The sequence below is a fragment of the Xiphias gladius genome, chromosome 10, assembly GCF_016859285.1.
Source record: "Xiphias gladius isolate SHS-SW01 ecotype Sanya breed wild chromosome 10, ASM1685928v1, whole genome shotgun sequence".
Lineage (NCBI taxonomy): Eukaryota > Metazoa > Chordata > Actinopteri > Istiophoriformes > Xiphiidae > Xiphias > Xiphias gladius.
Window position 1 is genome coordinate 9886935 of NC_053409.1, and position 13882 is coordinate 9900816.

Sequence of the window (13882 nt, forward strand, 5' to 3'; positions counted from 1 at the left end):
GTTTGTGCACAGCAGTCAGTGTGAGAAAAGGGCATCTTTATTTTCTACGATGATGTAACTGTTGCGTTTCAACACCCTATTGGCTCAAAAGCTTCCGGCTTCTTCCTCGGGATGAGATTAACCAGACGGATGAAATGAATAGTGCAACAAGAAGCTATTTGAATTAGAAAGATGCAAAGTTTCACTCCTTAGGCAGTTTCACCCTTTACCTACACGTTTTGTCTCTTATTTGCCGTGTGGTATTACCGAGGAACTGTCGGCTGTCAGGTAAAGTGGATTATTTTGCTCGGAGCGGATTGCAGCCATGATGGCGTCAAGCTATAACGCTAAGGAAGAGGACGGACACCACTCGGGCGCTTCGAGTCACGGCGGAGCAGGGGCTGCGAAAAGTAAAAAGCCGGACAACACAGCGTTCAAGCAGCAGAGACTACCAGCCTGGCAGCCCATCCTGACAGCAGGCACCGTGCTGCCTGCCTTTTTCGTTATCGGTCTCATCTTCATCCCCATCGGCATCGGCTTGTATGTCACATCAAACAACATCAGAGAGTTCGAGGTACAGTAACAGTAATGTCCGCCGGTCTTTTAACCAGCTCACCTCTTTTAACTCTCTAACTTTAAAGCCACCGCGGACAAGGTTCGTCTAGGGTTTTCCACATAGTCCATTTCAAGTTACTATTAGCTAGCTACGGAGGCGGCAGCAAGCCATGTACTGCAAATCTGTTTTTGAGTTGTGTCAAGTTGACGACTAGCAAGCACACAAATAACAAGTTGCCATATTTCTGAATACTCCATATCGAAATTACCTTGTTGTCAGTTCATTATTTAACTTCAGCTAGCAACTGTAGCTCACACTAATGCAGTCTAAATCAGCAGCACTGCAATGAAAGGCTATAGGGTTCATTTTGCAGGCTGCCATTTCTGGAGCTGTTTAACTGTATTTCATTAAGTTGAGAATTAAAAGTATTCTCTCCACCCATTTACATTATCTGTAGACATTGGATATTTGAAGCACTGATACAATGATCGAAACACATAGCACCCAATTTTTATTTATGAGGGTGTACAAAATGTTAGAAAGACATTTTTAGTGTGACACCCCTATTTTATCATTAGGGTAGACAAAATATTGTAAAAATATTGGATAAACATCAGTATAACGGTCAAATTCAATAGCCTTCAGTGTAAACTTACAGTTGAATCAGTTCCTCTCAAAAACCTCAATAGAGGGATGAAAATAGGATGTGCTGCAGGAAAGTTGTATAACAAAGAATTAATTTTATCTTCTTGCACTGAATAAACTGCCTACTGAGTGTATATGGATATGAAACAGTACAAAACATATCTTTATTTTAGCTAAATGTCATTAATATGTTAAATTCTGCTCTTTTTTGTTAAATAATCGGCTCCTCATTTTCAGATTGATTACACTGGTGTGGACATTAACAGTCCATGCTACAGCTGTGCCAAGAACTTCAGCTGGAACAGCACAACGCCATGCATCTGCACTGTGAACTTCACACTGGATCAGCCATTTGAGGTGAGCTGAGGACCTGCGGACCCAATGAATAATACATGCCTTCAGCTCCAATATTGATAATGTTGCTTGTGCAATGAAATAAGGGGGGAAAAACTACCCTCCTGACACCGAATGTCCATTAAGATCTATTTTGAGTCCAAAGAAAGGCACACTCAAGGTTGTTTGGAGACTTCATTGTCATTGATTTTTCTGGTCTTAAAATATGCAGTCCAGTAACTTTTGAGAAGGCTTTTATTGATAACTTATAAAAAGCTCACAGCCAGTTGCTTTTCAGTCTGAACAGATTTCGGATAAGAAACACCAGTATCATTTGCTACAGCCTAGATTTGGGTTGCAAGTTACTACATTTGCTTTTTTTTTTGGTGCAATAAAGATAAAACAACATAGGATTGATTTAAAAAGATAGAGAGACCAATATTTGTTACATGTGCAGTCTATAACACAATCTCTCCTCCCCTGCAGAGCAATGTCTTTATGTACTACGGCTTATCCAACTTCTATCAGAACCACAGACGCTATGTGAAGTCCAGGGATGACAGCCAATTGAATGGTGACCGGTCTGCTTTGACGGTACAATCTTGCAAGTGATGTTTTTACATCATGCAGAGATTTCAGTAAAAGCCTCTTGCATCCATTCAACTTTCACTGTTGTTTATAGAACCCCAGCAAGGAATGTGAGCCATACCGTATGAGTGATGGACAGCCCATTGCCCCATGTGGGGCCATAGCTAACAGCCTTTTCAATGGTAAGTGAGACATAGTGAACAACTTTGTATGTTTTCCCCCCAGCAGTGTAAGGGTTGATACTCATGTTCAACTTAAGACTTATCTGACCATTTAAACTCCTACTTAAAGCTCTGTACGTAACAAAACTCACTGACGTCGGTTCAGCTCCTCTGCCACACTTGCAATGCAACAATATTGAATGCAGTGCTTCTTTGTTTTCAGACACTCTGGAGCTGTATCATATTGATTCCAATGTCACCAGAAATACAATTCCTCTGGTAAAGAAGGGCATTGCGTGGTGGACAGACAAGCATGTGAAATTCAGGAATCCTGGTGGAAACAACCTTACTGTCGTTTTCCAAGGTGATTTTAGCAAACTGTTCTTAAAAAAACTTCAAAACACTTATACTGCAGTGACTAGCTTGGTTTTGTCTTATTCTCTCTCTCAGGTACAACTAAGCCATTGAACTGGAGGAAGCCAGTGTATGAGTTGGACCCATCAGATCCTGAAAACAACGGCTTTATCAATGAGGACTTCATTGTGTGGATGCGCACGGCTGCCTTGCCCACCTTTCGCAAGCTCTATCGCATCATCCAGAAGAAGTCCAGCACGACTCCCACTCTACCCAGTGGCAGATACGTCTTGGACATTACTTACAGTATCCTTTGAGGTGTAGCCCGAAACTCTACTGCACAATCGAAACTTGGAGGTAGCCTTAAGCCATAGGGTTGGCTAGTATGAATTTTATTTACTCAAGTAAAGCTTCAGTGTATGATATTAGAAAAACATAAAAATCTTAGATCATCATAAGTCACATACAGTGCATTCAGAAAGTATTCAGACCCCTTAAGTTTTTCTGCTATATTGCAGCCTTATGTTAAAATTGTTTAAATTCATTTTTCCCCCTCAACAATCTACACTCATTATCCCATAATGACAAAGCAAGAACAGAATTTTAGAAAATTTTGGAAGGGTCTCTTACCAAGGCCCTTCTCCCCCAATTATTAAAAAAGGAATAACTGAAATATTACATTGACATGAGTATTACGATCCTTTGCTATGACACTTGAAATTTAGCTCAGATGCCTCCCATTTCTCTTGGTCATCTTTGAGATGTTTCTACACCTTGATTTGAGTCCACCTGTGGTAAATTCAGGTGAGTGGCCATGATTTGGAAAGGCACACACAAGACAAGAAATAAGAAAACAACAAAGATTCTCTGGTCTTCATGAAACTAAGATCGAACTGTTTGGCCTCAATTCTTAGCGTTATGTCTGGAGGAAATCAGACATGATGCTTAGTATTGGTTGTCCATCTGGAAGTATCTCCAATCTCCACACAGGATCTCTGGAGCTCAACCAGAGGAACCATCGGGTTCATGGTCACCTCTCTTACCAAGGCCCTTCTCCCCCGATTGCTCAGTTTGGCCAGATGGCACTAGGAAGAGTCCTGGTTGTTCCAAACGTCTTCCACTGAAGAATTATGGAGGCCGCTATGCTCTTGGGAACCTTCTATGCAGCAGAAATCTTTTTTGTAGCCTTCCCCAGATCTGTGCCTTGACTCATTCCTGTCTCTGAGCTCTGCAGGCAGTTCCTTCGACCTCCTGGCTTGGTTTTTGCTCCGATATGCATTTTCTGCTGTGGGACCTTATATAGACAGGTGTGTGCCTTTCCAAATCATGTCCAGTCACCTGAATTTACCACAGGTGGAGAAATTTGAGGCATCTGAGCTAAATTTCAAGTGTCAGAGCAAAGGGTCTGAATACTTATGTCAATGTGATATTTTACTTTTTCCTTTTGTAATAAAATTGCGTAAAATTTCTAAAATTCTGTTTTCACTTTGTCATGATGGGGTATTGAGCGTAGATTTAATGAGGGAAAAATGAATTTAGGATAAGGCTGAAACACAAGAAACTGTGAAAAAATTCTGAGTCTGAATACTTTCTGTATGCACTGTAGATTTGCCACAAATTCACAAAACCTGTCTACAGAGACTGACAAATTGAAACTTAGTGAGCACCACAACACCTAAACAACAAATCAATGTTAATTTAGCTTGTTGTCAGTTTGCTGTCAAATACTGTGCTATCAGCAAACACCACTATACTCACTGCGACTCCAGTACTCTTTGTTTGATATCCAACCTGGGGCTAAAAAAAGAAAAGAAAACTGGTTTAACAAAACAATGTTTTTAATATTTAGTAAAACCCAGAAACATTTCATTTTCCATCAACACCTGTTCCAGAGTAGAGAGTATTCTGGATTTACTCAGCAAAGTTTTCCAGATACCTCAGTAAACCAGCTACTTTGATCAGTCCCCAGATGGAGAAGCTTGGGATTCACAAGGAGCACAGATACATACTACCACTTCTTAAAAACCACAACTAAACACAGGCATACCAAAACAAGTCAAGCTCTACAGAACTAAACTGAAAATGTGAAGCCCACAAAAGTAGTTGTTCAGTTTACTGACACAACATTCTGTTTCTGCATATTCAGGTTCTATGGTGAAACTGTTACCTCTACCGCTGAGAAATGGACTAGTGCGGCTCTGAGCACTAGTTTATTTGTTAAGGGGAGCTTTTAGAGAAACTGTTTAATAATGTCTACAAATGTATTAATGCTTTTTCATTACTTTAAAGGTATATTAATAGTTGATGTATAGATTATTTATAAATCCTAATGTAAAATGTCATCTCTCTCTGTCCAGAAGCTCCTGATGTTTTTGCTTTAACCACCTATAATCAGATTACCCTGTGCTCAGCTTTGATGGTCGCAAGCGAATGATCCTGAGCACCATCTCCTGGATGGGAGGAAAGAACCCTTTCCTGGGCATCGCCTACATCACTGTGGGCTCCATCTGCTTCTTCCTGGGTGTTGTCCTGCTCATCATCCACCATAAATATGACACCCGCAACAACAGTGCAGATATTCCAAACTAAACACTTGTGTGTCACGTTTTCCAGTCTCTGCATGCACAGGTGACCCTTCTGGGGTCCGGTCTGGACTGTTTTTTTTTTTTTTTTTTAAATCTTTAGCGTGAATACACTGGTCTTTGTAAATGTCTCATGTATTTGTGGAAGGACAAAAGCGTCTTAAGCGTCTCATCCAAAGCTGTGTTTATGTGTGTTTATGGTAAAACGAAAGATGCTCGAGTCTGTGTCTCTGTGCATAAAGCTTCAAGTTGGCTGCTGAGATTCATCTTGCCCATCTTCAATTTTTTTTTAATCTTCTATTTATCTATGCATTCTCAGAGTATCTTTTTTATTTTAGCAGTGCTTTGCAAATCGCTTAATTATTGAAGGATGTATGTATTTTTAAAGTTTATGTCCATACTATGTACTGTAACATGTCCTGCTGATGAATGTACCATTATATTTCATTGACATACCTCTGTGGTTTTTTAGATGACCTTGAATATAGAATGGGATAATCGTTGCTTGCACGCTGGTAATTACGGTAAGCATTGATGTTTAACAAGAACTGTTTTACCCCTGGAGAGTCATAGGACTCTCCTCTAAGCTACGACTGGTTATATAAAGAGACTGAGCCAGTCATAAGGTATCTTTTTTTAATCACTGAGAATACTCTGACGATCTAATGCTTGTTAATAATGGGAACATGATCCTGTACCACTATATCCAGTATGCTTCATTCTGAGACTCTGGGAAGTGTCTCTGGCTGGTTAGAGGCCAAAGCTGCTTTTAGTTGTTACAGTTTGGCCTGGGTGTTAATCTATCTTGCAATCTTCAATGTTGACCAAATGATACGCACTTTAAAAGTGTCACATTTGTTAGGTTTTCCTCTTGTTTCACTACATCTTCTGTTATAATCTTGTGTTCCTGATTGGTTAATAAGTAATGAATTGTTTAAATTTGAAATGTATGGATTTTATAAGGTTTGTAGGGTCCAATTAAACAACTTGGTCAATGTATTGGTGTCATTTTTGATTTTCTCGGTTATCGATGCTGCCACATCTTTTATCATTTATCGTATAATTTTTATATCATTAAATAACACACTAATAATAACAATCTGTAGTGATCGGATGTTAAATTAAAACCTATTAACAGGCTGGGATTCCTCGTGCATTTTTGGTCATGCATGCATTCACAAATTTGTAAAGCAATCCTGTGAGTTGACCTCTGTCTTGACTCACTGTCTGGCAATTTAAACCTTTCACGCAGGTGCCGAGGATCGGCCAGCAGATGTCGCTATATTCATTTTCTCAAACAACTATTTTTAGCACACTTTGTTCAAGGTGGCTCATTGCTACAGACACAAACCTTGCCAACCTTGTGTCACTTAACGACACCTGGTGTCTTTTGTTTCATTTCAATTTCATACCGTTTCAGTTTTTACCATCACCATCATCCACTGTCTGCCATGCTTGAATTGAACCTGTTGAAACTATGAAATCCTTTGTTAAGTGCTTGCGCCACAAGGGTCCTCAGCAGGTTTGCAGGTGGACCATAAGCAGCAGTGCCTGCAGATAGATTGGTAACACGGAAGAAAAAGCACAAACTGTTTCGGATCTTTTTAACCGTGTTGTAGAAGCTGAGGTGTGACTCCTGTAGCTGTAGAAGTAGTCTAGTCTTGGGAAGAACTTTCTTTCTCTTTCAGGCACCTTGAATCAATATATTGTAGATATGAAATAATGTTGAAATAATAGCGTGATAAGCATTCATTTCTCCCAATTGGTTGTGCTGATTTGTGAGGTGAAGTCACAGTCCCAAAGTAACTTGCTGTATCAGTCTGTATAAATAGTTTTGGTTAAGTATGTACGTATTTTTTGATATATCCTCTTGTGTGCATGTTTGACTTGAAATCTGGAAACTCTGTTTTTCATTTGTTAGTGTTTAAAGTGAGACATTACATTATTTAACGGTAATAATGATCATGTTAAAGCGTCCACTGTATCCTCAGGTTCTGGAGGCAGAATTGAATTTTATCCTCTTTGGAGCTTGTAAGATAAGTATCAGTGTGTCTCCCCCCTGCAATTTTTCAAAGTCTGTGGCCTGTAACGGGGGGCTGGAGTTATACTCATTATGCTTGCAGGCGGCTAATTAAGAAAAAATCCGTTGGAAAATCAACGTTCCAGTGTGGTGGGCTTTGCTGATGACTGGAGTCATAGTTGACAAACGGCCTACCCTTGTTTCTAAATCCCACAGCAAGCACTGCTCTGGTTAACCAGAGACTATGCTCTTTGCCAACAGACTGTGACGGAAATGGCATATTGGCATACACACTTAAGGTATTTTTTTTTTAAGTGTAACCTAAACTTGAATCGTATTACTCTACAAAATCAGAATAGTACAGAAACACTAAAAGTCCTTCACACACCATGTAGATCACAGTTTACCCATCCATCCGAGCTCACTGTGTTTGGTCTGTAAGCATTGGTCTGAGATTCGATGAGTCAGGCTCACTTCAGACGTCTCAGTGTGTGTTTTTTTTTTTTTTTTGTGTGGATAAAACACATTTCATACCAGTGACTCGCCACTCACGTTATTACTGAAAAAGGCTTTGAAAATAAAAAGACTGTAATTTGACGATGTATCATAAAGGGTTGTTTGAAGTTGGGCTAATTAGGCTGTGCTGCGTTTCAGTCACATCTGTAATCCTTGTGCGATGCCTTCGCAGGGAGCAGATATGTCATACACTGGGGCTGTTGACAACTGCAATGCCCCACTGTGAAATCTGACTTTGTTTGTCCGATGAAACAGTTGCTGTACGTAGTTCATCAATTCTCTGTTGTGCAGATTTGTAATCTGGGAAATGATTTGCCCCATCGATAATATCAGATTTGTTTCATGATTGAAACCCCTATTTATTGACTGTGCAAATCACGACCTGCAAATATAGAATTAAAAATATACATCTCATCAAGTTTTGCCACTTTTTAAAACCTGATTCCTGCTGCGGATGTTGGGTAACTTTTTGCTACAAGCTTTATATTGAGCTCATATATTTTTAGGAACTAGATCAGGACCCCTGACTTCCTCTTCACCCAGAATTTGAGTTTAGCAGGAGGCTGCAGTCCGATGTGTTACCGGTGTATTTGTGATTATTTGTGTCTGTCACTCCTGCGCCGTTTGCAGATAAGGATCTGTTCACAAAAAGAGATTGGCTTTCTCTCACCAGTCCAAACGTGCGTGGGCAGTGTGCGTCTTTGTCTTTTGCACTAGAGGGCACCATAAACCCATCAGTCAGGAGCCCTGATTGGAGGCAGTGAGGGAGCAGGGCAGGCTGTGGCTGAGGCGCTTCACCGTTCCAGGACCACTTACCCATCGTGTAAACTTGGGACATAAATGAGCTCATTTGATTACGGTTGTTTTTGTTTCTTTGGGTGCCCCGGGCGCATTAAGAGAGAACAGCCATGTTGTTATTGCAAGAGATTTTCTGCTCACAGAGGGAAAATCTCGGTTCAGATCTGAGGTAGGAGATTGGATAAGGGTGGCAGGTTGCGCATATGAAACACTTCCCCTCCCAGTGTTGCCTGGCCAGCTGTGCCCCTGCGGTGAAGTCACAATGGCACTGGAAACTCATTAAATCGACAGACCGAAGGAATGTTGGGGGGGGGGTTAATTTCCAAAAAGTGGATCGGTTCCAGAGGGGGGGCATATGTCAACTGACAGGCAGAGGTTTCGCAAGAAACCCGTATGATGGTAAATTGAGAGCTGGGAACTGCCCCCCTATTAAGTAGCCCATGGTGGAAAGATTCTTCCCACTTGGAAAGAGGCTCTTCCTTCTTGGACATCTGCTGGCGGAGCTTCCAGTAGCCAGAGAGAGGAGAGAGGGCTCCAGTCGCAGCTCCTCAGAGTTCTCTCTTACTTTCCAGAGCGGGAGGCGTCAGGCAGGCTGCTCTGAGAACTGGTCGCTTCTTTTTTTGGGGGGTTGATTAGGTGAGTAGACTGACTTTTTATTTATCGCAAATGAGTCCATTTTGGCACTTTAGAGAATAGAAATAACTTTTTTTTTACTTTTCCCAAATTTTTGGAGAATTTTGACATTTCCTTGCCCAGCTTTATACTTTACTGCGTTTTGCAGTAATTTGGCCTGTGTGCCTTACATGCATGACTTAAAATGGCCGTTTTTAAGAGCAACTAAATCGCTTTTAATGACATTTTCTAACAAACTTTTTAGGATGCCAATCGACGCCCAGTCACTTTACTGAGCTCTGGTGAAGTGAATGAAAACCCACGGACGAGCCCCTGGTTTGAAATACTACCTGCAAATAAAGCAGAGTCGTTGCAAGTGATGGGGCCACCTGGTGTTTCAGTTTCAGTTGATGGGCAATGTAGTCATTTTGACGAGATAAAGCCCCTTGCATTTGAGGGGCCAGGAGGGTCATTTTGGCCTCTGCAGCTGCAGTTTTGCCTCTTGTGCACCAGGCGGGGCGCAAAGCCTGTGGTGAAGACCACAGACGCTGAGTTCAGACTATACTGCCTGTGTGGGGTCTGCTGATCCTTTGGTAAAAGGACTAACCCGCTCCCGTAGGTTTATTCCATTTCGAGGGAACTAATGATTGCAGAATAATAATCTATTTAAGTCTGTTTATTATAGACTATTAGATGAGCCCATGTAAAAACCGTTGTCCCCCCTTAATTTCTTCAACTGAATTTGACCTTGTCATAAAGACACACACACATATATATATATATATATATATATATATATATATATATAAATATATCATATATGCAATAAAACTATAGTCTCTTTGACTATATATATACAGTCAAAGAGATATATAGGGGGAGCAATTGTAAGATTTAAGATACAAAAATAAGTAACCTACCATGGACTGAGTTTTTGTTGTGGTCTCCCAGACCCCCTACATCCATGTGAGCGGGAACTATAGATAAGACTATACTGTGTATAGTGAGCTGCGAAGTGAGCCACCAAAATGATCGGGACAGCTAGAAAGCAACGGGTTTCCAGAAAAGTCATATGAAGGTCAAACCAGTTGAACATGTGTTGAAATGTTTTTTTTTTTTTTTTTTTTTTCCAGTCCCTCATCACTAAATACCTACAGCAGTTAGTACTAAGTATCTACCTCAGGGTGTGGGCATCAACCGGGGGCAGCAAGGTGTGGCACTTGTGTAAGGGAGTCTAGATGGAGCTAGCAGATTTTGTTATCACGGTGGGAAGCAATGATTAAATGATCTGGATTCCATATTAAAAAGACGTAATTCAGGAGAGCATTTGGGTCCACTGTGCATGTTGAATAGACATACTATGTCCTTTAGTTAAAGGCAAACGGGCCATTCTTTAGCTCATACTCTGTCGAAGTCGGACCATCTGGGCGCGGCAGTAAATTAGACGTATATCTGTCCCTGACCTGTGGTGCCTAGTCACACCACACTGACACAATGAGCTGTAGATCCAAGGCTTGAACTCATTTTATCTCTTTGCCCGCAGACTGATTGATGCGCTGCTGACCCTATAACCCAAACATGAAGATAAGGCTGTCACTGGCCGTGGCTGCCCTCCTTGCAGTCTTGTTATCCTCCATAGATGCCCAAGGTAAATGAAACCACCTGGCTCAGTCCACTTACACACACTATATCCCTCTGTCTCTTTATCTCCTCCTTCCCTTCTTTAATCTATTCTCTCCTATGGTTGTTTATGTTACAATGATTAGTCTTTTATTTTAATGTCAGAAAGTCATCACATGGAAACACTGAACTATTTGTATTGATAAACTTAATAAAGTTATTCTTATTTCATGTGTATGTTATTTGACTATGTCACTTTCGGACTACTGGCTGATTCTTTTATGACTGTCATGCTTTTATCCCTCATTTTCAGCGTATATTGTCAGATGTTGTCAGCCTTTGACAATTCCAAATCCAGATCCAATTTACTCGTATTTAGGCTGTAATTTAGATACTTTAAACTGATACCTCAGGGGCAACTTTCTCATTCAAATTTGCTACATATAAGAAACCAAGCAAACTAGAGTTTATTTCCTTTCCAATTTGTAAGTAACCTTATTAAACAGCAGGGCTCATAGGCTACTAAGAGTAGAACAAAACTCATTTCATGACTCTATGTTTCCCCAGAAATGTTTTAGCAGGCCTGTTGCTGTTTTAATTTTTTTTTTCTGTGCGCTTTTTCCAAAGCAAAAATTGAAAGAATGAAAATCCTAAGTAATAACACACTGAAATGCTAGATCACATATATTTTAAGTTATTCTGATTATGTTGAGGGCATAGTGGGATGTTGTAAACGTGTGTAAATCTCTGCAATTTTTTAAGAGTGGTTGCAGCAGTAAGTAAATACAGTGTATTAAGTCATTAAATTGCTTGTGCAACAACAGTAACAGAACAATAGTGGTAGTAGAGTGAGTGTTTTCAAGGCTAAAAATATGTAAAACAGTGTATAAGGATTTTTTTTTTTTTTTTTACACTCAGTATCAAAAGTGAAAGTACCCTTTCAGAAGAATTGTCCTTTTTACAGTGTCACATTATGGATCCGGTCTTGTAGTTTTGTTGGTTGAAGGTCTAATGAATGGAAAGATCCGAAGAAAATGCAAGTGCTTAAAAATGATATTTAAGTGCCATACTCAGCTAACTGTTAGTTTCCAACTCTCATTTGGGCTTATATATCACTGTTTTAGTAGTAATTAAATGCTTTTTGCTGTACATGTCACGAGATCCAACAACAGACTGTTAACAATCTGTCAGTAGTTTTGACAGAATCGGATTTAAAGTAATTTCATATTCAAATAATTTCAGTCCAAATAATGACCAATATGGAAATATGGTATGGAAACCTTCTGATTTTTTCCCTTTGAAAGCTCTCCGGCGGGTTGAGAGGAGTCAAACGTCTGTTCTCACATATCTCCACTAACCGAATGGAAAGATGAAATACGAGAATAGCAAATTAATCCTCGGACAGCACAAAGACAAAGAGCCTTTCTCGGGCTTCTTTGCCGGCATTCACAAAAACGCTGAGTTGCAATACATATGGAAAGTTAATATGCAGTAATGTTTAATGTCAGCACATGTTGTGGAATTACTTTGGCATCTGTCCTGCCTCTTTGGGAAGGTCGGTGTTCTTTCCTTCTTTTCTTGGTCTCTCCTCCTGGCAGAAGCTCAGGCCAGGATAGCTGGCTGGCCGGCTGAAGACAGAGGTTACTAACAGTAGCCAGACTCTGGCCCCTGGGAGCCAGAAATGTCCTTTATTAGGAACTGTTGGGACAGACATTCGTATAACAATAGCAACCACAAGGTCCAAATAACAGAGGATGTTATTTTGACAAAACCATCTTTGTTCCTGAAGTAGAACCAGAAGGACATATGCTCAAAAAAATTGTAAAAAATAGATATGACATGCTCACACCATCTTGCCATGAACAAAGGTGGGAGTGGCAGATGCGTCATTCAAGTGAAGACCAGCCTAAAACGTTTTTCCAAATTTTTTCAATCCACCATCCATCGTTTTGCTACTTATTACCAACCCCACCATTCATACACACCTACACACACACACACACACACACACACACACACACACACACACACACACACACACACACACACACACACACAGATATATAAACACACACAGGCACACATACGCACACTTCCATACCCCTTACCATTTGCTGTTGGAGATGATACTTTCGGAGAAATCAGGGGAACACGGTCCATCGGGGCTCCTTGAGTTGATATGCCAGGTTGGTGATCCTCCAATCCCAGTGTTTAAGTATTTAGTGGGCTCCTGTGTGTCATCTGCCTGTGTATTCACTGTGTCCCAAGCTATGGCTTCCTCCTCCAAAGTGTATTTTAAAATGATATTCTTGCCTCCCATGGCACTCTGGCAATACTTTACAGCTAGCATGCACCCACATGGCAAAGCTCTTTGCTGACATTTTACAGTCGTCTGCATGGACTGCTACTCCTGGTACTACTGTGGATTAATGGCCTAGCACTTGAGGTCAGCGCAAATAACGTCATGCTAACCTCATTAATTAACATTAACATTCTCACAAAATTCAGTGATTGTTTCTTCTCTACTGATTTTCAGTTGTTCACTTAGTCACTCAGAAGCTTTTTTGTCTCGAAACACCAATTTTCTCTGAAATAACCTAACTTTATGACTTTTTAACTTTTCTTCGTATCAAGAGTTTAATTACTAATAAATGAATGGAAATTAAAAGTAACTCTATGATACTTTGAATGACAGTGGGTAACTTATCAAAAAGGAAAGTTAGCACTTTTAGATTCAACTCTTAAAATACTTTGATGTGATTTTCATGCATGTAAATGACAAGTACTAAATTTTAACACACCTCTGCTACGTAACATTAGCTCTCAGCTGGTAGCCTAGAAGCTGTAAGAAAGAATATCATTTTAAAATATGTCTGTCATTTCTGTGTGTGTGGTACATGGAAACTACCGTCCAGTCAGTCAAAGTTGTTGAACCAAACAACTTTCTCATGTACATGATGCATGACGCTGTGATCAAGTCAGCTCGACGTAAAGGCGCGTGGTCTTGTCACACTGTATATGTTTTCTTATATTTATTTTAATGTACACATCTCCTCTATTACAGTACATCTGAACATACTTTTAAGTGTCTAGAGTAATGTTGTTCTCTCATGCCTTC

The 13882-nt window shown here is 40.2% G+C and overlaps 2 protein-coding genes across 5 annotated transcripts in view; both read left to right on the top strand.

The window, feature by feature from the left end:
* The first annotated feature begins 58 nt into the window (after window positions 1-58).
* LOC120795924 (cell cycle control protein 50A-like) lies at window positions 59-6195 on the top strand. Its single transcript, XM_040138208.1, has 7 exons — window positions 59-553; window positions 1418-1537; window positions 2000-2107; window positions 2196-2283; window positions 2486-2626; window positions 2713-2922; window positions 5012-6195. Exons 1-7 carry the CDS (start codon window positions 305-307, stop codon window positions 5203-5205), a joined length of 1110 nt encoding a protein of 369 aa, XP_039994142.1. The 5' UTR covers window positions 59-304; the 3' UTR covers window positions 5206-6195.
* Window positions 6196-9000: 2805 nt separating this feature from the next.
* The window catches only part of col12a1a (collagen, type XII, alpha 1a), a 57583-nt gene continuing 52701 nt past the window's right edge, over window positions 9001-13882 (top strand). For all 4 annotated transcript variants that reach the window (XM_040136619.1, XM_040136620.1, XM_040136622.1 and 1 more), the window contains exons 1-2: window positions 9001-9168; window positions 10688-10792. In XM_040136619.1, the coding sequence (XP_039992553.1) occupies window positions 10723-10792 (70 nt within the window). In that variant the 5' untranslated portion in view covers window positions 9001-9168; window positions 10688-10722. The remainder of the gene's footprint in view (window positions 9169-10687; window positions 10793-13882) is intronic.